This window comes from Lathamus discolor, chromosome 2 (genome assembly GCF_037157495.1).
Source record: "Lathamus discolor isolate bLatDis1 chromosome 2, bLatDis1.hap1, whole genome shotgun sequence".
Lineage (NCBI taxonomy): Eukaryota > Metazoa > Chordata > Aves > Psittaciformes > Psittacidae > Lathamus > Lathamus discolor.
This window is the reverse complement of record NC_088885.1, coordinates 102143662-102169171: the sequence shown is the minus strand read 5'-3', so window position 1 is coordinate 102169171 and position 25510 is coordinate 102143662. Positions and strand designations below refer to the sequence as shown.

Genomic DNA, 25510 nt, shown 5'->3' with positions numbered 1-25510 from the left:
TTAGCTGATGTCCATTACAGAAAATTATTATTAAACATTATATAAAAGCTTTTATTTTGTGAGCCAATATTACTGAATACCTGAACATGACTTGATGAATATGACATTGCCATTCTTCAAACAGAGTATAGGCATACTTTTAGGAAGTTCACACTCTTTATAAAAAATTAAGGCAGTGACAAAATATCCATATAAAACCAAAGCAAAAACAAAACAAGCCCACATTATTGTTTTGGTTTTTTTCTTCACTAAACATCCTTGTAAAAAGTAGACAAGCAGTCAACACAACCAGGTACAAAAAAAAAAAATTATTAAGAACACCAAAAAAAACAAACAAAAAACCACCCACACTAAAGGAAGTTAAAAACTGCTATGAAGGGAATAGATTTTGTCCTGAAAAAGTGGGTCCATGTGAATCTCATGAGGTTCAACAAGGCCAAGTGCAAGATCCAGCACCTGGGCTGGGGCAATACCCCGCTATCAATACAGACTGGATGATGAATGGATTAAGAGCAGCCCTGACGAGGAGTACTTGGAGATACTAGTGGATGAAAAACTGGACATGAACCAGCAATGTGCACTCACAGCCCAGAAAGCCAACAGTATCCAGGACTGCACCAAAAGGAATGTTACCAGCAGGTTGAGAGAGGTGATTCTGCCCCTCTACTCTGCTCTAAGAGCCCAGTTGGGTGTCCTCAGACATGGACCTATTGTAGGGGTTCCAGAGGAGGGCCACAAAAATGATCAGAGGGATGGAACACCTCTCCTATGAAGACAGGCTAAAAAGTCTGGGTTGTTCAGCCTGGAAAAGAGAAGGCTTCAGGAAGACGTTACTGCAGCCTTCCAATACTTACAGTGGGCCTACAAGAAAGCCAAATTTTTAGCAAGTTCTGTAGCAGTAGGGCAAGAGGTTTTAAACTAAAAAAAGGTAGATTCAGACTAGGTATAAGGAAGAATTTTTTTTTTTATAGCAATGGTGGTGAAACACAGCAACAGGCTGCCCAGAGAAGTGGTAGATGCCCTGTCCCTGGAAACATTCAAGCTCAGGTTGGAAGGGGCTCTGAGCAACCTGATCTAGCAAAAGTGGGGGGGGGTTGGGCTAGATGATCTTTAAAGGTCCTACCCAAACAACTCTGTGAGGTTTTATGAACCTCATTTCAGCAGACAAGCAAAAGCAACCACTTGAATTCTTTCAAAAGCAAAATTAAATAGAAAAGTGTAACAACAGGAAAAAAAAAAGTTTATTAAGGATCTTCTTAAAAAATAAAATTGTCAGTCACTGTTTTTAATCCCCTCTATAGAGTTCTTGTCATTCTGAAGTGCAGTACCTGAAGTATATAACCTAACCAAGTAGATTTAATACCAAAAAGTAGGCATTTTTCAGCACAACACCAACAGTATTAAGCAAGCATTAGTTCTAACCTTCACCACTTCCAAACAGCAGTGATAGGCTTCAGCTTTTATATTCAGCGAAGGATGAGACAACAGATGGAGAAGCATCTGCTGACCCTCAGCCTGGAGCAATGAGTTAGCCTCAGCAGACTTCCAACTAAAAATGAAAAAATAATTAATTTAACTATTATTAATTTTACAGTACCCAAAGATGCCTACAAAAATTTTCCTGTTAAATTTCAGCATAATCTCTGAAAAATACATCCTGAAAAGGTATACAGCCTGAAAATTGACTTGGGAAAAACTGAAAGATCATAATATATTTGCCAAAACCATAATATCAGTCTTCACTTTTGTATATATATATATTATTTTTTATATATATATATATATATATATACACAGACACATACAGGCAATCAGAGACCACAGTTTTTCAAAATTCTCTCTTCAGAATTAGGAGCCAGCCAAACATTTATGTACATCTGAAAACATAAAATTCTATTGAGCTTCAATATGCCCCTTAGATCTTACACAGTATACAATTATTAAAAAAAAAAATCTATGCCTTCAGAAATTTTTTACTTTTGGATGCAAAAGTCCATCTCACTATCACAAAGTGAATTTATGTTAAAAAGTTGAAGTAAATTTCCTGTTGCCTGAAGCAGTAATTAAACAAGAATTAATTCTAAAAAATATTAGAATACAGAAAAGTGCTTTTATGTTTCATAATTTAAAAATACTTAGAGAGCCCTTAAATATAGTTTCAATTGAAAAAAAAAATCCCTGAAGTCAAATTCTGAATCAGTATAAAATTAAGATTTTCGTATTTCTAATTAAGTGTTCAATACAGAACATTTCCAGGCACCACAGGGTAACTTAAATTCTCAAACTAGAGACATGGAAAATTTAAAAAGCAATAAAAACATGCTGTTTAATAAATGAGGTGCCATACTGTAATATAAAGTATCTACAATAAAATAAGCTCTTTATGATTTCTGAAAGTAAAATAAAAGTTGGAACAAAAGAAATTTGAAAAGTTTGAAAGACAGATCAAAGAGTTTAAGACTGTTTATTTGTAAATCACATATTAACTTTATCTACATAAAGACTTATGCATAGAAAAAATAAAACAGTTCTTTAGCACCTCAAATTCAATTTTCAAGAAATCCACCACAGAATGACACAAATTATTCAGAGGAGACGTTTCAACAGCTAAAAGAAAAAACTGCTCAAATATAAAGAATTAGCAAATTAAGTTTCTACTCGAGAAACTTTATCCATAAAAGAAAGATTGTATTTACTCACGTAACAGTTTTAAATAGTAATGTACTCACATATGTGAGCATATATGAATGCATTCCTGAAGTAAGGGGAAGTGTTGATGGTAGGGTAGACTACTCAAGGCCTGATCTGCCAATTCTACTAATTCAGAAAGATTCTTGTCCCCCTGAGAAGTAAAATTAGGAAAGAAACTATCAGAATTAGTAATATTAAAGTACACAATGTTAATCATAATCTTTCCAAATTTATCATCATTTAATAATGTACTAAGTAGGGTTTGGTTCAGCCTTTCACAGGAGTTTATAATTAACCTGATTAACAAATTTAGTAGATTTCAAACAAATTTTAGAACCTACTCTTGGGAGCTGAAAACCCTTCAGCTGCTGAATCCAAATAAACTTTTATTAAACTCAACAGTAATAACATGTCTAATATTTCAGAGCATGAATACTATAACTCTATTCAAAACACTCTCTACTATGAACAAATAGACTCATCCTTTCATACTTTATGCTTTTAATCAAATTATTATTTTTTAAAATCAATATGCATTTTATGCAAGAAAGAGTATAATGAATATGTTAATATTAACAAATATGCAAATGTTTCATATTTAACTATTACTCATTAATAATGAATTTAAATTCACATTTAAATCTGTTGTTTGGTTTGGGTTTTTTTTTTTGTAAGTCCATATGCCTTCATACTCTTGGTTACCAAATACATTAAATTGAGACATTTAAATTTGACGGAGTTAACATCATTGTAAATAGCATTTTACAAGCAAAGTATTGCTTCTATTAAAGTTCTGAACCTGCCTACATAAAGGCTAGATTAACTCAGTTTTAAGATAGCACTACATTTATATTGCTGCATTTTATTAATCTATTTTAGTATCGGTGGACCCAGTATTTTGCACAATTGCTTTTCCATTTGGATAATGGATAATGGATATTTTGGTACCAGGCATGAATCTCTTAACAAATAAAGCAAAATATATTATTTGTCTTCATAATAAAGTGAAACACACAAATCTCACAGAGCCTGGAAGTAGTTGTTTATTAGAGCTACAATTGCCAATTGGGAATTAAAACTTTCTGAACTATTTAAATACTAAACAACATACATACACACATACACACTTATTGTTTCTTTGTTACTTCTTCGCCCATATAAAGTCTTGTGCTCACTTCCAATCTCCAAGTATTTATTTATTTGGTTTTACTTAGGATAAGGTTTTTTCAATCATTCTGAGTTGTACTAGTGAAAACAAATCAATTAACTACATCTTGCATAGTACGGAATATTCATAGATTTTCTTTGGCTATGCTTTTACTACAGGGAAACGGAAGTGGAGGAAAGGAATATGACTACAGGAAACATTTCATATAATAATAATTCCACACCTTCTTATGAACTTCAACCATAAAACTACAAGTACATTCAATTGAATATGCAGCTTCTGAAACTTGTTTATAAATACTGTAGTTCTCAGTACTCATCTGCTCCAGGTAGGCTGCAATGGATTCGTAAATGCTGGGGTACTCCAAGGAAAAGGACACATCCAGAGAGAGAATAAATAAAGCATTCAGCAAACTCTTCTGTAAAACTTTACTCGCCTTTGAAAAGCAAAATAACTGTCAGAATAAAAGCCTGAAAATACAGTACATCCAACATTATTCAACGAGCACAATCACTATGCTGCTACTTAAAAATTAGAGAAAGAAAAACACAGAGTAAGGTTTATATGAAGAATTATTATCTGTTTAATTAAAAAGTGAGAGTTCATTAATGTCAGTTGTTATGTCAGTCCTGCAACCAGTCACAGAAGTTGCACATGATCCAGCCACAGCACTAACCACACACACCGCGGCCAGGGTCAATTTACTGTCTAAACACTAGATGGCAGAGAATACATAGACCACAATTATTTCTGTATTTAACAAAAAGTTCTCATTCCATAGTAATATCACATACTAAGAACTGGCATTTCTGTTGTCGGTTTGGTGTTTTTTCACTGCAAGTGTTGCAATATTCCTTTGACTAAAATTCTGACCTCAAAAACAGTAATTTTTTGCAACTCCTGTCGCAGACATAATTGAAATTTTGTATTATGTACATAAGAACAAAGTCAAAAATTATAAAAAAATCATTATATTGGTATGTCTCTTTTCAGGTACAAGAGACCATTTATATTGATAGTAAAAGACTTTATACTTGTGACAAAAAAGCTGTAGCCAAAAAATCAGTTTGCTACTCAGATAGGTAAGTCTAAAAAAGAGCTACACTGCAATAAAGACTGATCAAAAAAAAATCTAAACCTCTACAGCTTTAAACACCTTCTAACACTTTCCACCCCACAAAACCTTCCAAATATCAGACCCCCAACATCTGAAACAAACACAAATCAAACTCAAGAGCTACTACAGAACTTTTTTTAAGAGCACTAGAAGCAAATAACAATTAAAATCACTATGATGTATGAAACATAATTGCTTATTATGTTCCATCATATTAAGAATGAGGATTTTTAAACATTATGTAATTCTAGGCTTTCTTAGTTTTGCTTGCATGCATAGTATAAACGAGCAGGGGGCAGCACAGTTTTGCAAACCATGCATCATACTAGAAAAAACACTATAGGAGGAAAAAGAACACTGAATTTCAGAAACTCAAAAAGCTGTATTAAAAGTGGAGTTTTTAAAACTTTAAATCTGCAGAATGCACTGATAACTGAAGGACAGACAAAGTTGCCTTCTGTGATCATACCAATGTAAATCAGATTAATTTCTCTATCCAGTGGCTACCTTCCCAGTACTAAACACTGAGGAAGGTATCATTTTTTGACCTCTTAAATGCAAAACCAAAAGAGAATCACAATCACTTGAAATTAGTGATGGCATACCTTTTCCACAGGGAGAAGTATTTGCAGCAATCTAACAGTGAAGAGTGAAATGCTAATAAATGCCATTCTGTGATGCACCAACATCACCTCGGGCTGTTCTGCACTTATATTGCTTTTGTGATATAATATAGTTTCTCCAAGCAAACCGAAGACCAGAAGTAATTTGTCTTTCTGAAAACAAAAATCAGAAATGAAATCATTAGAAATAATTGACACATCCCTGTATCTTTACAGTGACTACACAGCACCCAGAGCATCAACACAATTTACCAAATAATTTTAAAATGAATAAACGGTACAAAATGCACAGCATTTTGTCTGTCATCTGAACAGTACTGTGCATTAGTTTTAGACCTCGCTATCTTCAGTGTAGTGTTGAATTCTTTGGTGTCACTGTTTACTCTCTCCCTAGTGCTGAATATTTTGGTATCAATGGTAATTCTCTCCCTACATTTTTGAACTTCTAGAATTTGAGCTATTTTGAAGCTCACTTTTAATAATATAATATAATAATATAATATGAACCTGCTAATAAGGCATTCTCCCCCCCCAAAAAAAAAAAAAAACAAACCAAAAACACCCACCACAAACCACAATCCAAACTTTGAGAACAAATATTTCTTATCCCTATTCATTCTCAAACGAAAAAGGACATTTCTCAGAATCACTACCATTTGCATAAATATCCAGCTCATTTACAGTGGAGAAAACAAAACTAGTTTATAGAACTTTGGTCACCTGAAAAAGACAGATTTGTAGTTAACACACACTAGAACAAAGGTAGAATTAATTTCAGTTTCCAGTTTTGGAATGACAAATACTGATCAAGAAAGCAATAATACATGTAACATTTATCTTACTAATTCCAGAAACAGCCACTGTTAAGTAATTAAGCACTATTTATCTCAACACAGGTGAATGAATAAAACGACAAGAAACAATTGACTAAATCAAATTAGTCTTTTAACATAATTATCAACACACATTATTATACAGTAAAATGAAAAGGACTAATTTTCATCTCCAAGAGTTCAAAAAAGTAAGTTTCCTAAGTTTTCAGAGGCAGGAAGTGCCTCTGCTTCAAGATCATGGGAGTTTTAACTCAATAGTAAATTCAACAAGTTTATTCTTCCCCGAGACACAGATGACAAAGCTAGTGACCAAATAACGCAGAAGGGTTATGACAATTTGCAGTATCTAACTTTCTGACATGGCAGAATAGAACTGCACTTAAGTACACATGACAAAACTGGAAAACAATAAAAACTTAACTTGGGATGAAGGAAGTATTAAAAGCATAGCTAAAATACATATAGCTACAAACTTAGGTATTTTTGAATGGAATTCACAAAATACCTATTCTTCACAAAGATATTCCAGAGCAGAGATTTAAAATTCAATAAACAAAGAAACATAAAGCAAAAAAGTTATGCAAAAAATGCTTTCAAGTTTCCTAGAAAGGAGACACATGACCTCCTTCCCTTGGAACTAATACAAAACACAACGAGGAAGCACGTTTTCCAAGCACTGAAGCATAACAACTCTAAAAACACAGTCTACATCTGATAAAAGACATTTCATTTGATATAGCACTAAATAATGCAAAGGTATGTTCAACAGTTGTTTCTTAAAATTGTTCATTCAGTTATTTTTACTTACTCAAACACTAAGAAAGAAGAGGGCTTTTTTAATCTCCTGCCTTGCAATTGCTCTATCAAAATTAGCTTTATTGAATCACAGCACACAGTCTAGCTCTGCATCACAAATTGAAGCAGATTCATAAAATTCACCTCCCATTGAAAGTTATGTCTGAAAAGTATTTTACTAAAAAAAAAAAAAAAAAAAAAAAAAAATCCAACTTCTACCAATGGAACAAAGTTGCATCAGCATATACCCCCCTCCCCCCCCCAAACCTTTTTTGAAAAATCACTACAACTGTATACAATTACTCAGCCTATTAGCTTATTTGCAGAGTTTTGCTTGTTAATGGCCTGGAAACAAACATTACCCTACTAACAATAACCAGTACGATATATACACATGATGATCCTCAGTTTCTACTGCTGTTAGATTTATCTGCAATGGAATATACTGATGCAAATTATACAACTAGGTGAAAGATCATATTAAGTTTCTTATATTAAATGTTCTGCAAAAATGGATACCAAGCATCTTACAATTCCAGTCTTAGATCTACAAAGTTACCTCTCTAATTTTAGATAGTTTATAAGGGTTAAAAAAATTGAAAGTTGCCATTTACATCAAATTGGTCTCCTCATTTGTAGTCAGTGGTTCTCCCTCATAATCCCCTTCCCTACATTTGTTTCTCTCAATGGCTGCTTAACAGTCTTTCACTGGTAAAAAGAACTTACATTTTTTAAAAAATAATGAGCCAGTGATAGAACTAGTAATAAACTATTTAAGATTTTCAAAAGGGTAGCTCAGAAGAAGATTAGATATGTGTATGAATCACTGTGGAAAATGTCAGAGGCTTATAAAAGCGGACTGGTAAATACAGCTGATCAAAGACTAAAGAATCTTACCAACTCCAATGCAAAAAGGCTATCATCTTCCCAAACATTTTCAGAAATAGCATCACCAATAAGGAACATGTCTTCAACAAGCAATTCAAGAACTTCCATCGTCACTCTCTTACTGCCTAGGAATACAAATGAGAGGATAAATTCAATACAGGCAAAACATATTGCAATATTCAGAAAACACCACTCTGAACAAGGGATTATTCCAAATCTGGAATTCTAGTATTTTAATTTTTCCTACACGCTTCTTAACTACTGCTAAGTGCTCTCAACCACCAATAGTTCTGAATCATAGATGACAACAACCAGCCAAAAATCACAATGTAAGGGATTAAAGCAATCACATATTTGAAAAAAGACTGTATTTCCCCTAAATACTACAGCAGTAAATAAAATTTATTACAGCTGTAAATCCAGTTACTCAGCCTTCTTTAAAGTCTAGAATACAGTCACTTATTGCTCCCACCCAGAGAGCTAGGCTATGGATCTTCCATACTCACTAGCTCAACATGAGCTGGCAGTGTGTGCTTGCAGCCCAGAAAGCCAACCATACCCAGGACAGCATCAAAAGGAGCATCACCATCAGGTCGAAGGAGGTGATTCTCCCCCTCTACTTCGCTCTTGTGAGACACCACCTGCAGCACTGCAATCAGCTCTGGGGCTCCCAACACAAGAGGGACATGGAGCTGCTCAAGCAAGTCCAGAGGAGGGCCTCAGAGATTATCAGAGAGCTGGAGCACTGATCTATAAAGACAACCAGAGAGATTTAGGCTTCTTCAGCCTGGAAAGGCTCTGGGGAGACGTTAGAGCAGCCTTCAAGTACCTAAAAGGGGCCTGCAAGAAAGCTGGAGAGGAACTTTTTACAAGGGCACGTAATGATAGAACAAGAAGGGAGTGGCTTTAAACTGACAGAGGGGAGGTTTAGGTTAGCTATTAGGAAGAAACTTTTTACTGTGAGGATGGTGAGAAACCAGAACAGGTTGCCCAGAGAAGTTGTTGCTGCCCCATCCTGGAAGTGTTCAAGGCCAGGTTGGATGGGGCTTTGAGCAATCTGGTCTAACAGAAGGTGTCTCTGCCCATGGCAGGGGGGCTGGAACTGGAACTACAAGGTCCCTTTTAACCCAAACCATTCTGTGATTCTATGATATTACCTAACACTTTTAATCTGCATTTTTTGATACAGCAGTAGTGGCTTTTATCCCAGATTATTTTGTTTGAGATATTCTTTTTAAAGGCAATAAAATGAATACACACTTCAAACACTTGTACTTTTCTTCATAACATTTTTCTCCCCACCCCCTTTCTTTAGGCCAATATTCACTGATTTTCATTGCTCCTTTTGACTCACTATCTCTTAGTAACAAGGCTAATCTGGTCCATTTGTGACTTTTATATTTTTTACAGTTTTATGCTTGAACTGAGAAATCTGGACCACCACTTAATTTACAGCCTACATTTACTACAAATATAAACCTCCCCCTAACGTCCACAGATAATGAGACAATAGAGGATAAGCAATCAAAGGCTAGAAGGTTTCATGAAGGACAAGGCAGAACACCTGAAGCCAGGCCAAATATTTTCAGCATCGTACAACAGAGGATGCCAAAACTGTCTAGCATCCTAGGGAACCATACCATGACAGTGTCCCCCAAATACTCAATTTCGTGCAAGTGTTGGCTCAGTTATTTGTTGACAGCATGTTTCTATTTAAAACCATCACACAAGACCACTGAATTTCCAATCTATATTTTTAACTACCATAAAAACTTTGCATCCTTCAAACTCTTAAAAAAAACCCAAAATACTGCTTGTTATGATTGAACATTAATTTATTGTATTTTCCACATTTTGTAGAATTTATACACCGTAGAAGCCTTGTTTGATATACCTGAGGAAAAATATACATGTGGTGTGACTAGACATGTAGTTACAAAGACCACAACTCATGTAATCTGCAGCCTAAGTGGAGTGAGCATACGGCAAACAGTGGCACAGGGCCTCTTCGAAAGCTTGCTTTTTCCTATCTCACAGGAGTGCTATTTTCCATTTACTTCAAACAAAATGTTGCCAATTTAAGAGAATATGTTCAAAAACCTTCAAAAAACACTTTTTCTCTCTTCAGGTATTTTCAAATTCTTGATCAAATTTCTGCACTTAAAACATTTGAAAGATGACTCCATAAATTTCTCCATTGTAATGCAAGTTTTAAGTAATGGTGGGTTTGAGTCATAATTTCAGAAACATTAAGTTAATAACTAAACATCTGCAACGCTTTGCTGCAGCTGTCATGATCTACAGACATGCAAGTTCATTCCACCATACTCTTACATGAATCCGCAAAATAATAGTATTTCCCAACATACAATTAGTATGTGCTAAGAGTTAGTTATTACTAAAGACATAATCAGTGATTGCAAAACAAATCTTTTATTGTTCAAATTTTAATAATTGTCTTTAAGACTTGCAGTATTAACACTGAACTTCAGACAAGCATGGCAGTTTAAAATTGATCACAAAAACACCACAACTAAAAAACCCACACAGATCCAAACCCAAAAAACCCACAACCCACACCACTACTGATTTCTGAAATGACTTCACTCACAAGACAGGTCAGCACAAGGGAAATCAAATTTCAATGAACTTCTCCACAAGGACAGAATTTGAGCTTAACTGAAATACACATTATATTGCAAAATACAAGCAAGCAGATTTTACAGTAAGCTTACTGTTTTTCTTTCACCCAGAAAATCTACACTATACCATATAGGGTGATAACAATGTTAGTAAAAGTGCCTTTTAATTTTACTGAAGAAAGAAAAAATAATCAGTAAATATAACCATATGAGAAACGGTGTGTCACCATGCGTCAATGTGTCACGCTATCACAGCATGCCTTCAGACTACAATAGTTCAGGTGAATGGCAAAAGGATAAAAATACTAGTTTGCTTGCAATCTGTGTCATGCTACAGGTCAGTAGAAGAAAGAAGTATCATCTACTAGAGTTTGAAAAGTGTAAAAAAAAACTGAGGGAAGAGAAAAAAAAGAACAACTTCACCTGATAATTAAACTATTTTAGTTCTACAATAAGATGCAAAGAAATAATCTTGGATGATGGAAAAATATTTTTCACCATATTTTAACTCTTCAGATTTGAAGTGATATGCACCAAAAATGGAAAAAAATTGAAACTACATTTTCTGCAGTTTCACATTATAAGTAAAAGAGAAGATGCCAGAAGTCATGAATGTGCTTGTGAAGAATTAGTATTTACAGGTCACTATTCTGAAAAGGAAAACCTAACTTGTATTCATTTCAGTTTTGTTTATTACAAAAAAAAGACTGAATAATTTTCCTGTGGACACAGACTAACATTGATGTTACTATGAAATATACAAGTAAACTGGTGTTTTGTGACAGAACAGAAAGTCACAAAAAGTTAAAAACAATCATGAAAACAAGAGTAAATGGAAGTTTCATATATATTTCATATCACTGTTATAAGTTGAAGCCTCTACCCGGCTCAGTAAATGTTGACAAGTATATTAAAAAACAAGTTTTAGTAACCTAGTCATAAACAGATACACATTTCCCACTCCTACATTTGAAAACTTTACCACGTTTACCAACATCTGTTTTAAATTACATTGGGTTGCAATTGAATACTATTTTCAAAAAACTAAGAGCAAAAAGACTAGCCTTCAAAAAGACTTCGCAATTTAGAACCTAAAAAATAATTTGTTACAATTATCATTATCACTATCAAAGTTTCTTAAACACAGCTATAATTTGTTACTGCATTCATAAGAATAAAAATAAACCTTTTTCCAGATTTGTTGTTTATTATTTCTTGAACAGGAGGAAAAATCTATGCTCAAAGAGATGAGAACATGTTTTCTAAGTGTGGTTATTTTTTCATCTTCTTGAATGACATATTATCCAGCCACACAATTTTTCTACCAGACACCAGTTCTTCCTATCACTACTTCCCACCATCAGTAAAAAGCACTCGAAACTTCTGCAGCCATTCTGGAAATCACTCAGAAGATTCAAGCTTTATGCCCTGAACAAAGTTCCTAGAAAAGGAGTGCTGTAACTAGCTAGCTACAGTATATCAATAATTATCTGTACCTTATTTGAGGTACTCACCTTATAATAGCAATTTCTTAAGAGGCTTGTACTAAAGATGGGAAGGATACATAACTGAAATACTTAAAACTTTCTTACCTGTTCTTAGAAGAGGTATTGCATTTTCCAAGATGGAAACACAGAACTGAGGAAGGCTAAGCTGCTTCATCTGTAATTCCAAAGTGTCCTCATATTCAATAACTGGTAGGTCAATATGTGCTACATCAAGTGGGGAACGCAGAGAGATTCTGGAGTTTGCATTTGCTTGAGTACTGTTTCCACTTAATAAACAAACAAAACAAAGAAAAGAGACAGTTAACTTGCAAAGAGTAAACCCATACATGTATAGATGTTAAAAATCACATTGAGTGTTTTAATGTCCTACTTCCTTAACACATATCCTTCCTTCCATCCCAGTCTTTCCCTGCTATCCAACAGTGTTACGCAAGAAGGGGATTTTGTTTGGCTCTTTTTTTAAAATGTGAGAACTGGTAGCATCACAAGTGAACACATTGTTTTGGCAGTCATCTTCAAATGCACTTAGCAATGTGTAATGGAAGAAATACAGATACAATGAATACAATGTTGCAAAAGAAAAATCAGTTGATTTGAAATGTTATTTTTGATGAAAAATGTCTATCAGTTGATTGAAGCAAGGCCACTTACTAAATCTAATGTCAGCCTGAACTATGCCTACTATGCTAAAACCATTCTATGCGGCTAGCCACAAGAATCCTTACAAGGAAAATTAAATGCACCCTATGTTTAGACTTGTAGGACTTCTTTGTCGACTGTAAAACAGAAGATATTCCCTTGCCCAAGAAAGCTTTAAGTGCAACCACACATATATTACAGAACATACATACAGTTAATATATATGTAATTATTTCAAATTACGAGCTTTATATATAGTTCATAATTTTATTATTTTTCAAGTGCTTTTAAAAAGAATCTATTTGCAGCATTAAAATTAATAGAACTCAGAAAAAAAATGGTTTTTAATGGTTTTTTTTCTTATCCTAAAGAACATTTAGAAAGCTGGAATTGCTTTAAAAAACTGTAGGACTTTTATAGATTGTTTTTTGTTTGGTTGCTTTATTATTAAACAAGCTGAAGAAACTGAACAGTGGTGTGACTGTGTTACATTATATTCTCTAACTAAATGTAAAAGACGTCTAAAGAATATCAATTAAGAATTTAAATGTCATATATATTATTATATTTCCTATTCATCATGTTTTTCTTTATGTCGCCTCTGGGTTAAATTATACCTTCGTAAGAAATGGGGATTCATGGGCAGCAGGCAGCTCTACTGCAGCACACACAGTGCAAGATGACAGTGTACAGTCACGAACGGTTCATAATATGACCTTATACTTTTAAGAAATTACCACACTCTGGTTTGTAGATGTCTCATCACCACCTTAACTAACATTTACTCTTACATAGATTTCCTTACTACACTGATATCCAGGCCAAACCTCTCTCTTGCACAATATACACCAGCTATTATTAAACTGTTAACTGTTCAATTTAGGAAAACGGTCAGGTCCTAGAATGCATAAAGCCTGGAGGTCATTTACAGTGCTGTATTAGCTACATAACAAAAATTTAATATATTAGACTTAAGATGAGCAAAAATAACTTTTTAATATAATGACTCTCAAGATGTGTTTATAGTTAAACACATAAGGTATTCCCATCTATAATATCACAGTCTATTTGAATACCTAGGAGTTATCCAATCACTAAGTCAATACACTACAGAGACTCAGAACTACCAATAAGCACACAGTAAGGATTCACAAGAACTTTTGAATTTCCACATACGAAATGACAGTGGTTGTTGAACAGCATCTTTAAGTCTGTTGTGTCAAGATGAGTAACAAAACCACCCAGGAAGAAAAAGATGAACATTTTGAGGGTATGCAGATAATTCATCATTTCATATTGAAGTCAATTTTTTAGATGTTATACAAGCCAAATTTGTTGTCAGATTTCACAATAAAGTTTGAAGACATTTAAAGCATTTTTGACCATATTGTACACTGTTACCTATAAGATGACCATGCAACTTAAAAGAAGTTATGGGGTTATCCCTGGAGAAAAAGAGAAATCCCTGACTTTACAGTAATAGACTGAATAAATGCTTTTCTGCATCTTACAAACACATGCACAAGCAATAACAATTGATACTAAGAGATTTTGTTAAAAGTGTTGGTTGGGTACAGAATGTGGCAGGTAAAACTGATCTTGGGTATTCTGACCACCACTTAAACAACTGTGCAATTCATAAATAGGGCTTGAAATTTCCCAGGTTAACAAAACTTTCACATAATCCCACACACTGACAAGGAGCTAATGATATATTCCTATATTAATGCTTATTTCCTATTTTATTCACCTGGAAGATGCTGCATCCCAATCTTGACCATCTCCTCTAGGACGCTGAACAGTACGTCCAATCACAGATGGCCGGGGACTACTACTTCCAGGTGATGGATTCTGAGAACGAGGAGGACCTCTTGCTTCTTGACAGTAAGATACAGATGAATTTTGGGAAGCCGTGCCTTACGTAACACAAATCATATGTTTTCTGTTAATGGAATCCATTATTATGAAAGATACTACACAGCAATGCAATGGTAAAAGTAACTAAGGTCGGATATGGAAAACACCAAGTAAATATTGGTGAACTAGGACAACCTATCACTGGCAAGTAGCAGAGTTTGGAAACTCAATTCCAAGGCAAAACCACTGAAAATTTGAGCTGAATCATAAATCTTGAGTTTCAAAACTACAAACATACCATCTGACTAAGGCCATGGATTTGTTGATGTTGTAACTGAATTAGCAAAGAAACAGCCAATGTCATTGATTAAGATACCAAATATAGGGGCAATCTTATGAAGGCAACCAGACTACCAATGCAGAGAAACAAAGTTGGCTAAATTCAGCTAACAGAATGGAAATAGGAAGACCATTATAATCAATCTAGACTATTAAATCTACAGAATTTAAACAGTAAGAACATTGTGAAATAGCCCTAATGACTGTAAAATCCAAAATAATGATTAAACTTTTTTAGGCCATCAGCATAAAGAAAAAAAAAAGAACATTAACATAGCTCATGAAATTAGTAACTAAGTTGTTAACCACAGAGGCTTGAAAACTTCTCTGAAACTCTGCCCACTTTTATTTTACAGATTTAATTTAGGTTTAGTTAAAAAAGTCCCTCTTCTGGTGACATACAAACAGCTTGATACTGGGAAAAGTTGACGAAGAATCACAGGAAACTAAAAACTAATAAGTATTTTAAAATAATACAAGTACTCCGAAAATAATTACTAACATGAATAGTACTGAACATGATTATTTAGCAAAACAGTTGCACAAGAAAACATTTGCTATAATGTTGTGGAGTATCATTTTTTAAAAATCATTTTAATCTTACCTGTACGAAAAGCACAACAGTGTTTCAAGTATCTAAAAACACCTACCTTGCTCTGTGGAAGAAAAGCTTGGATCTCTGTGAAAGTTAAGTCTGCTTCTCAAGAAGACACACAACTGCTGCAGGCACGACACAGCCTGCAAAGCTAACTGACGTCTTCCATCTCCTCCAAAAGCCAGGTTTAGCAGAGACAAAAGGCTCTGCAAATGTAAAACACACTTTAACAGAATAGTCAGCAACATGGACAGTGGGATTGAGCGCACCCTCAGCAAGTTTGTTGACGACACCAAGCTGTGTGGTTGCGTTCAACACACTGGAGGGGAGGGATGCTATCCAGAGGGACCTTGACAGGTTCGAGGGATGGGTCCATGCAAAACATACAAAGTTCAACAAGGCCATATGCAAAGCCCCGCACCTGAGTTGGTGCAACACCAAACACAAATACAAGCTGCGCAGAGACTGGCTTGAGAGCAGCCCTGAGAAGAAAGACTTGCAGGTGTTGGTTAACAAAAAGCCCAACATGAGCTGGCAGTGTGCACTTGCAGCCCAGAAAGCCAACTGTATCCAGGGCTGCATCAAATGAAATGTAACCAGCAGGTTGATGGAGGTGGTTGTCCCCCTCTTTTGGGAGACCCCCATCTGGAGCAATGTTCAGCTCTGGGACCCCCAACCCAAGAAAGATGTGGACCTGATCAACTGTGTCCAGAGAAGCACCACAGAGATGATCAGAGGGCTGGAGCACTTCTCCTATAAAAACAGGCAGAGAGAGAAGAAGAGAAGGCTCCAGGAAACCTTATGGCAACTTTCCAATACCACAAAGGGGACTACAAGAAAGCTGGAGACAGACCTTTTACAAGGGATCGTAGTAACAAGATAAGGAGGAACTGCTTTAAGCTGACACAGTGGAGAGTTAGATTAGATATTAGGAAAAAATTCTTCACTATGAGGGTGGTGAGACACTGGCACAGGTTGCCCTGAGAAGCTGGGATGCCCCATCACTGGAAGTCGTCAAGGCCAGTTTGGATGCGGTTTTGAGCAACTTGGTCTAGTGGAAGGTGTCCCTGCCCACGGTAGGGGCATTGGAAATAGATAATTTTTAAGGTCGCTTCCAATCTCCTCTATCATCCTATGAAAATCATCAGCATTGGTAGCTGAACATTAATGAACCTCCACGAACACTCTTGCCAGCAAGGCTTTCACTAAATACAGATCATAAACATTTCTAAATATTTAAAACTCACAGCAAAGAACAAATAGGTTTAGCTAGTGTTTTCTTACTGAATGCAAGACTGTAAATTGTATGAGTTCCACACTGTATCTCCAATAAAGTCACTATGGCTCTAAAGGCTCATTATATGGGAGCCCAGAGGGTGTGCATCTGACAGTGACACAATTTCATCTTACTCAGATGAAACAAAGTATTAGTTCAACATACTTCATTACTTATTAGTAGAATCATAGAATAGTTAGGGTTGGAAAGGACCTCAAGATCATCTAGTTCCAACCCCTCTGCCATGGGCAGGGGCACCTCACACTAAACCATGTCACCCAAGGCTCTGTCCAACCTGGCCTTGACCAACACCAGGGATGGAGCATTCACAACTTCCTTGGGCAACCCATTCCAGTCCCTCACCACCCTCACAGCAAAGAACTTCTTCCTTATATCCAATCTAAACTTCCCCTGCTTAAGTTTTAACCCATTACCCCTTGTCCTGTCACTACAGTCCCTAATGAAGAGTCCATCCTCAGCATCCCTATAGGCCCCCTTCATGTACTGGAAGGCTGCTATGAGGTCTCCACGCAGCCTTCTCTTCTCCAGGCTCAATAGCCCCAACTTCCTCAGCCTGTCTTCATATGGGAGGTGCTCCAGTCCCCTCATCATCCTTGTGGCCCTCCTCTGGACTTGTTCCAACAGTTCCATGTCCTTTTTATGTTGAGGACACCAGAACTGCACACAATACTCCAGGTGAGGTCTCACGAGACCAGAGTAGAGGGGCAGGATCACCTCCTTCGACCTGCTGGTCACGCTCCTTTTGATGCAGCCCAGGATACAGGTGGCTTTCTGAGCTGTGAGCGAACACTGCCAGCTCATGTTCATTTTCTTATCGACCAACACACCTAAGACCTTCTCCACAGGGCTGCGCTGAATCTCTTCTCTGCCCAACCTGTAGCTGTGCCTGTGATTGCTCCCAGGAAATACACAGTAATATACACTATTACAACTAAATAACTTCCTAAAAACAATACATAGCTAATGAACCCTCTTCCATGCACCTAGAGTTTACATAAAGGAACTTTTGTTTAGCTGTTTTGTTTGTAAACAAACTGTATTATTTACATCACTTTTTACTTGGCACAACTCATAGCACAATAAAACCCTTAAATTTTATGTGAATTCTTGCCTGTACAATCTTTGGCCTTTGAAGGAAGATCTCAGCAGGAAAATCTTGCATAATTACATCCTGAAGAAGCTCACAAGTACTCCAAATTAAACTTTGGTTGTTACTTCTCAAAGAGCTAAAAATGAAGTTCATATTTAAATATGTATTAAAACAAACAAATAAAAACAAATAATTAGCTTGAACAAATCTTTACGATAAAGTTATAACCATAACACTAAAGAATCTGAAAAAAAAATGCTATAGTTCTATTGTCATACCATATTTAAACTTGAATTATTCCTTACCTATGCTCATTTTGTATACAATAAAGAACAAACTCAATTCCAGCTGTTATCAAACCATGCTAAATTAAGTTTCCAGAAAAATCTTTATTGATTCTGAATTTGGAATTAAGAGAAAAACAACTGGAAAATCCCTGTGAAGCTAGTGATTATCTCAGTGGTATACATCAAGCAATCTAACTCTTACCAATAAGGAAGTCTTTTCATTATTAACGTTCATAAATGACTTAAAAGTGTTGGAATTACATGTGGGAAGTTACATAAAGGAAAAGATTTATTAGCTATCCTCTAGCATGTATATTAGTAAGTAACAAGAACCTTTTGGGTATTCTACTGCAGTTTTTTTATATTTTTATTGTTTCCAAAACCACTGGGAAAAAAAATAATAAAAATCAAACATGTCCAGTTTTAAGGATCTATGTTCTTTTTCTAGACTCGGGCATAAAGGAAATTTGAAAGAAATCTTTCAAAAGGAATATATATTACAAGAAAGCTTATAGCTAGGGTAGACTTTTAAATACTCCTGTCCATGAAACTGCACTGCAGGCTATGCTAGAAATCTATCACAGCTCTGTGTCAACTCATAAGGAACTGCAACTACAGTAATTTTCCTTGAGCCACCTCAAACACTGATTTTCTAAATTAAAGTTAAAATAGAAAAAAAAAAAATAAAGCACTGCAGAAAGATGATATGAATAATGCAATGCCTGGATAAGGCATTGTACCTTAACTTACCAGCCTAAAACTACTTAAGCTGCTACTGAAAGTATGGATTTCTCTACCAAGTGGCCGTGGGGGTACATTAAATAATGATTTTATTCCAGCCTGTTCCAAAATTAACTGAATGAAATCTTTGATCCACTTGAGATATTTAGAAGACAGACTGAAGAGCCATGAACAAAAATAAGGAAAAAAAAAATAACCCATTAGGTATTTACAGGAACAGAGTAATGATGCAAAAGAACACAAATTTAGAACCACTCTTACCCAAGAAAAATAAAAACTACCAGCAAACCATCATGTTTCTATTACCATACCTTTCATTTGATGAAAGAACATGTCTATCTGTTGAAGTCAGAGTTAGCCAAGGAAATGTGGAAAATTTCAAGCATTTCACTGCAAAAAAAGATAGTGGATATTTTGGAGTACATTTTATAGAAACATTATATTGAGTATTTCCATGGCAATGTCAAGAACCTATGAACTATATACTATCTGAAATAGAAAGACTTTTTAGTAAATACAGACTTACACTAAAGCGCTTCTAATGAGTTTTCAGCAATACCAAAAAAATACTAAAGTCATCTCAAATCAAGATGGAATATGTATGTTTATTGAAGACAGTTTTAGCAAACATAAGAAGTGATAGCATTAGTAGCAGAGTACACAATCCCCCACATCATGCTTTTAAATTATAATTTTGTTCTGCTACTAAAGAGTATTTATTAACACAATCTCCAAAAAAAATTTGACCTCATGCTTTTATTCTTACAGCAGAAGAAATTATAGCTGTTACTAAATTATGACACATAATAACTTTTTAACTAACATAACTTTAAAGCTATTTTTAAGTTAAAGTTTGTAATAATTATTGTGCAATTTGACACACTACTCAAAAAGTAATCTGGTGATTTACATACAATAACTGCAAAGTCATATTTTAAAATCTAGTTCTCAGCACTGTATTCTATGTTAAATATGACACTCTCCTGTGAACTGCTACTAGTATACCGGAACATCTAAAGACTTGCCAAAATATTGGTCTGTGTCTCTGAAACATTTCATATCATTTTACTGACAAAAAAAAATAAAAGCATAACACCGGTTTTCATTTAGATACAAGGTAAAGATTTCTAAAGCATCTAATCTAGTTTTCTGAAAAGCAGAAAAGGTACTTCAGACTAAGTTTTGTTGAAATAAACCAGTAATCAAACAGCTACTTTTGATTACAGAACACAAACCTTCTAAAAAGCATTAGCAATTTAAATGTTTTTTACAGCACATTTTATCATATTTCAAAGTTACACTATTTCATAGAGAGATCTATTAAGATGTATGTCATTTTCGTAATTGTAGTTTCTGTGATGACAGATTTCACAAAGCAACAGGAAAATAGCCAATAATAATATTCATAATGGAATTCAATCTAAATTACAATCCTAGCCACTTTCTGTAATTTACATATTCTTATTCTATAGCTATACATACCAACTGTTCTTTTGGGAGGTATTACTAACTGTGGCAGATGACTTCTACCTTGACAAAAATATCCAGTGAATAATTCCTCTTGAGGCAGAACTAAAACACATAAAAAGGAAGTTTAAAAAAGTACGCTAAAAGAAAATACCCAACCAAAAGCAAAACTCAATTTATCACAACGCTTTTCCTGAACTGCCTCCCTTTTGCCCTTGAGTTTTAACCTGTTAAGGAAACAGATTTAAAATAGTCTCAGATGATCAGGAAAGTGGAGCAAAAAGAATGTGTCAATGCTTTTTTTTTTTCCAATCATATTCTGCAACCATAACTTTTTTTTCCATTTTCCTATACTACTTTCTATTCCATATAAGCAATAGTAAAAAATAATTACACAAAATATATTGCCCAATGGAGAACTGGCAGCCAAAAAAACCCAACACTTTCCTCTAATCTACCTACGTAGTAATAAAATTAACTTTTTAAATCAACTACTTAAAAACTTTTCCTACCGTAACTGCTGTCTTTCCGGGTCAGCTAAAAAGTTGTCCACTTAGTATATAATATGTAAATTATTAAATACATGTAATTAATACAAACTGTACAACAAAATATACACAAGGTATGTAATATTAAAAGCAATCTCTCCAGACTAGAATGTTTGGTTCAAAGGATCAAACACCAGATAATGCCCAGATTATTACTTTACAGTTCTTCCCAGTTACTGAAATTGAAATAGAAAGAATACAACAATCCTGTTAGCAACCATTAAGAATATTTTATACACACACATACACAATTCATAGCATAAAGAGAAATTATGTACAATACTTCAAATGGGTAGTTTCAAAAAAGTATAGCTGAAGAATGCATATGTAAAAGTCGATTATATTATGTCCCTGTGTGAGCACAGGGTGGAAAAAAAAGGGAAGGGGGGGAGAGATAAAAAGGCAATGAAAAAAAAAAAAAAGGAAGAGCAAGAAAGAAAAGAGGGAAGAGGGTGGCGGAAATCAATCACCAGCCACTACATGGTTCTAGCAAACTAAAACCCCAAGCATTAGACAGGCTGCAGAAACCACAGGGAAATTACTTTTATCTCTGAGATTGCACAGTATGACTGACAGAGGTGTGGCCATTATTACACCATCCAGTATACCAGCAGTGTCTTTCCCACAAGAACCAGGAGAATGAAGTAAGGACAGCCACAGTATGTAATTTTCTCCTCTATATTTCTTGCTAAATTTTGTAAGGCAGAAGAGAACCACACGGGTTTACTTCTTGACTACATCTAAGAAGCACTGTAAATCATTATAACAGATCAATAACAAGCTAGATAACAGAAGCACCTCACATATACATGAAGCACATCACACATGCCATTTTAAACAGCTGACATATTTATACATAGCAGATATTTATCCATAACTAAGCAGAGTGAATACAATTAATGTAGCTTTTTAGAACCACTTACTGCCTTTTTTTATTTGAATTGCTTTCAAAGTTAAATTCTACTATACAAAGAAAAGCAGCAAAGCATACTCGCTTAATTGTAATTTGTTCAGAATTGCTAAAATTGCTGCCATAAAGCTGTCTTTGGAAGTTACTCCTACGTCATGCCCATTTTACATTATAGCAAACAGATATTACACACTGAAAAAAATAGTAAAGATCTGATTACAAATAACAGGATTGTTCTTATGCAGAGAACGCCATTACAGGAACTGCACTATCTGATTTAGCTAAGATCACTCCTTCTCTAGCAGAATCTGCTTTCCATATACTTCACTGATCTCTCAGGAATAATCTGCCTGCTTTGCCCCAAAATATCAGCCTAGAAACTTTTCCTCTACTTTATTTTCACTTTAAATAAATCATATCTCAAAATATGTAATTTACCTGGTTGATCTACTGAAGTCTGAGACTGAGTTTCATAACATAAAGAACTAGCAGGAAGCCCAGAAGGAAGGAAGAACAGTCCATCCACAATCCCGTCAATTATGGCCTGCAAGTTTGGATCCACACTGGGGCGAAGCTGAGAGAAGAATTCCACTGCACCAATTTCAACCATTCTCTGAGCAGCAGACGGATGCTACATTAGGACAAATAACTGACAAAGTTAGCCTGAAAAGTCTCAATGCCTCTTAGGAAGTGGGGGGTGTGGCAGCATAGGGAGGAAAGACGTAATCAAAACTTAAGTTAAATTTTGCCTTTATTCATTTAGGCCATTCATCAAGGACAGATTTTTTTTCCTCTGCATAGCTGCTCTTTAGTGATTAAAACACAAAAACGTAAGAATCTGAGATCTCTGAAATGTCTGAAACATTTTATCAACTGTTTTAAAAAAGTTGCACCATTGTTTAAATCTTCAGTTTCCAGGAACAGCGCAAATGCTTAGCTGCAAGACATGCCCCAAGGAAGAAATTAAACACTAAATGAGAAACTGAAGGAGGAGAGAAACTAAAGCAGAAAATCAGAAATTAATTATTTTTTTCCCCAACTCTCTAACCCATTTCTATTCATTCAGATTGTTTTAATTTTTTGTCTACACACAGTGGCTTTATTATTCCTGTCTTTATAAAACGTTAAATCTAATTAGATGGAGCTACAAAACCAAAAACCAATTTTATTTAACTCGAGGATTCTAAAGACAGAATCATAGAATTGTTACAGTTGGAAGGCACCTCTGGAGATCATGTAGTCCAACCCCCTGCTAAGGCAGGGCCACCTACAACAGGTTACACAGGAATGAGCCTAGGTGGTTTTGAATGCCTCCAGAGAGGAAGACTCCACAACCCCCCTGGACAGCCTGTTTCAGTGCTCTGCCACTCTCAATGTAAAGAAATTCTTCCTCACACTGAGGTGAAACTTCTCGTGTTTCTGTTTATGGCCACCGCTCCTCATCCTGTTCCTGGGCACCACTGAAAAGTCTGGCACCATCGTCCTGGGACCTGCCTTTGAGATATTTGTGCACATTAATGTGACCTCTTCCCAGTCTTCTCTTCCCTTAAGAGGCCCAGCTCCTGCAATATCTCTTTGTGAGAGAGATGCCCCAGACCCCTGATCATCCTTGTGACCCCCTGCTGGGCCCTCTCCAGTACTTCTTTGTCTTTCTTATACTGAGGAACCCAGAGCTGGACACAGTACTCAAGATGTGGTCTCATCACAGTTGAGTAGAGGGGGAAGCTTACCCCCCTTGACCTGCTGGCCACACTCCTCCTGATGCATCACAGGATACTATTGGCCCTCCTGGCTGCAAGGGCACACTGCTGGCTCATAGCGAACTTATCGTCTACCAGTACTCCCAGCTCCTTCTCAGCTGAACTGCTATTTAATAGGTCAGCACTCAACCTGTACTGGTACTTAGAGTTCTTGCTCCCCAGGTACAGTACCCTACTTTTGCCTTTATTGAACCTCATATGGTTTCTCTCCACCCAATTCTCCAGCCCACTGATAAAGACATATAGTTTAATTATATGTTATATATATATATATATGTATGTATATATATATAACAAATAGTTTAATTATAAATAAATGTTAGTATGTCATACCTTGATCAAACTGTTCACAAAACTTAGTACTTCCTCTTTTATTGGTACAACTGGAAAATTGAACCACTCCAAAAGATTAAGGAAAAGTACTTTCTCGTGGACTAGATCTGCATACGAAATCAAGTTATGATCTAACTTAAACAGAATAGTCTTCAGAGATCGTTCTCTTATCTCTGCCAGTTGGTGACCTGTCAAGAAAACAAAAACAAACAAACAAAACAGGATTCAAAAACTCATAAAATTATATGCCATAACTTCTTATTTGGACAAACAGAATACTGTCAACGATTGGTGAGAAAAGCTGGCTTTTACACTGCCAGATGATGTTTACCAGGAAGACAAATATGACTGCTCCCAGCAGCAGTAAGCTATTCAAGTATGTTTGAATGGTGTAAAGAGGCGAAATAGTATAAAATATACTGATATAATCTGGTGCCAGATTATAATAGAATAGCCTTTTTCCTAAAGCACACAACTAAAATCTGAACAACTTTATCAAACTGTACTGTGGATCCCGAAAGTGCATCACATCAACAAGTCGGACAAAAGTCTACCCAAGACCACTGGAGGACAAGGCACTGTCTGAAGAGGAAAGCCTGCGGCATTCCCTAGGGAAGCGTCACCCTGTGCCACAGTCCCCTCCACGTCTGCAGCGGCGAGTCGAATGGAAATGCAAAAGGCAGAAAAGTGACAGGGGGCTCAAAGCAGATACGGATCGGGAGCGGGGCGGAAGCGGAGGCCGGGCAGGGGCAGCCGCCCTCCTCGAGTGCCGAGAAAGGAGCCTTCAGCTCCCTCCCTTCACCGCCCCACCAGCAGCCGGGCTCCACACAGGACCGACGGCCCCGTTTCGCAGGTGAAGCCCCCGCCACTCCGCACGACGACGGGGGGACAGGGCCCCCGCCGTGTCCCTGCACACAGCCCCGCGGAGGTGCCAGGACAGCCGCGACGCCCCTCGACAGCTAGTCCCGGCGCCCCGGGAGAGCGAGGGGAGCCGTTACCCAGCTTCCTGACGAGCGACGATAACTCCATCGCGCTCGCCTCCCCGCCACATTCAACGGCCGCGCCGGTTCCGCCGCCAGCGCGCCCCGCCTGGCCAACGGCGGCCACGGTGCACTTTGGGAAATGTAGTCGGCCCCCTGCCACCCTGCGGCCCGCCGCGTCCCCGACCGCTGCTGCCTCGCGCGGAGCACGCTGGGAGCTTCCCTCCCTGCTGCGGAGCCGCGGGGCGCGCCGGCGGCGGCACAAGCAACTACAACTCCCATAAGCAGCAACAGCCTCGGGCAGAGCCCCCTGCGGGAACCCGGAGGGCGGCCTGGGTTGGGCGGGGTGGGGCGGCGCGGTGCCGTCGGGGCTGAGTGGGGTGCCGGTGGAGCTTGCTTGGC

General features: G+C 36.6%; 1 protein-coding gene across 8 annotated transcripts in view; it reads right to left on the bottom strand.

Moving 5' to 3' along the window:
• Positions 1-25272, bottom strand: part of RTTN (rotatin) — an 88435-nt gene extending 63163 nt beyond the window's left edge. For 3 of the 8 annotated variants that reach the window (XM_065667909.1, XM_065667910.1, XM_065667911.1), the window contains exons 1-14: positions 25127-25261; positions 24129-24316; positions 22474-22666; positions 20593-20682; positions 19422-19500; positions 18104-18218; positions 15751-15901; positions 14655-14820; positions 12350-12531; positions 8125-8240; positions 5582-5752; positions 4083-4295; positions 2730-2842; positions 1423-1549 (exon numbers count right to left, since the gene is read on the bottom strand). In XM_065667909.1, coding sequence (XP_065523981.1) covers positions 1423-1549; positions 2730-2842; positions 4083-4295; positions 5582-5752; positions 8125-8240; positions 12350-12531; positions 14655-14820; positions 15751-15901; positions 18104-18218; positions 19422-19500; positions 20593-20682; positions 22474-22666; positions 24129-24316; positions 25127-25157 — 1935 coding nt within the window. In that variant the 5' untranslated portion in view covers positions 25158-25261. Of the gene's footprint in view, positions 1-1422; positions 1550-2729; positions 2843-4082; positions 4296-5581; positions 5753-8124; positions 8241-12349; positions 12532-14654; positions 14821-15750; positions 15902-18103; positions 18219-19421; positions 19501-20592; positions 20683-22473; positions 22667-24128; positions 24317-25126 lie in introns of all 8 variants that reach the window. The other 5 variants (XM_065667916.1, XM_065667914.1, XM_065667913.1 and 2 more) reach the window with 5 other exon arrangements.
• Positions 25273-25510: the final 238 nt, after the last annotated feature.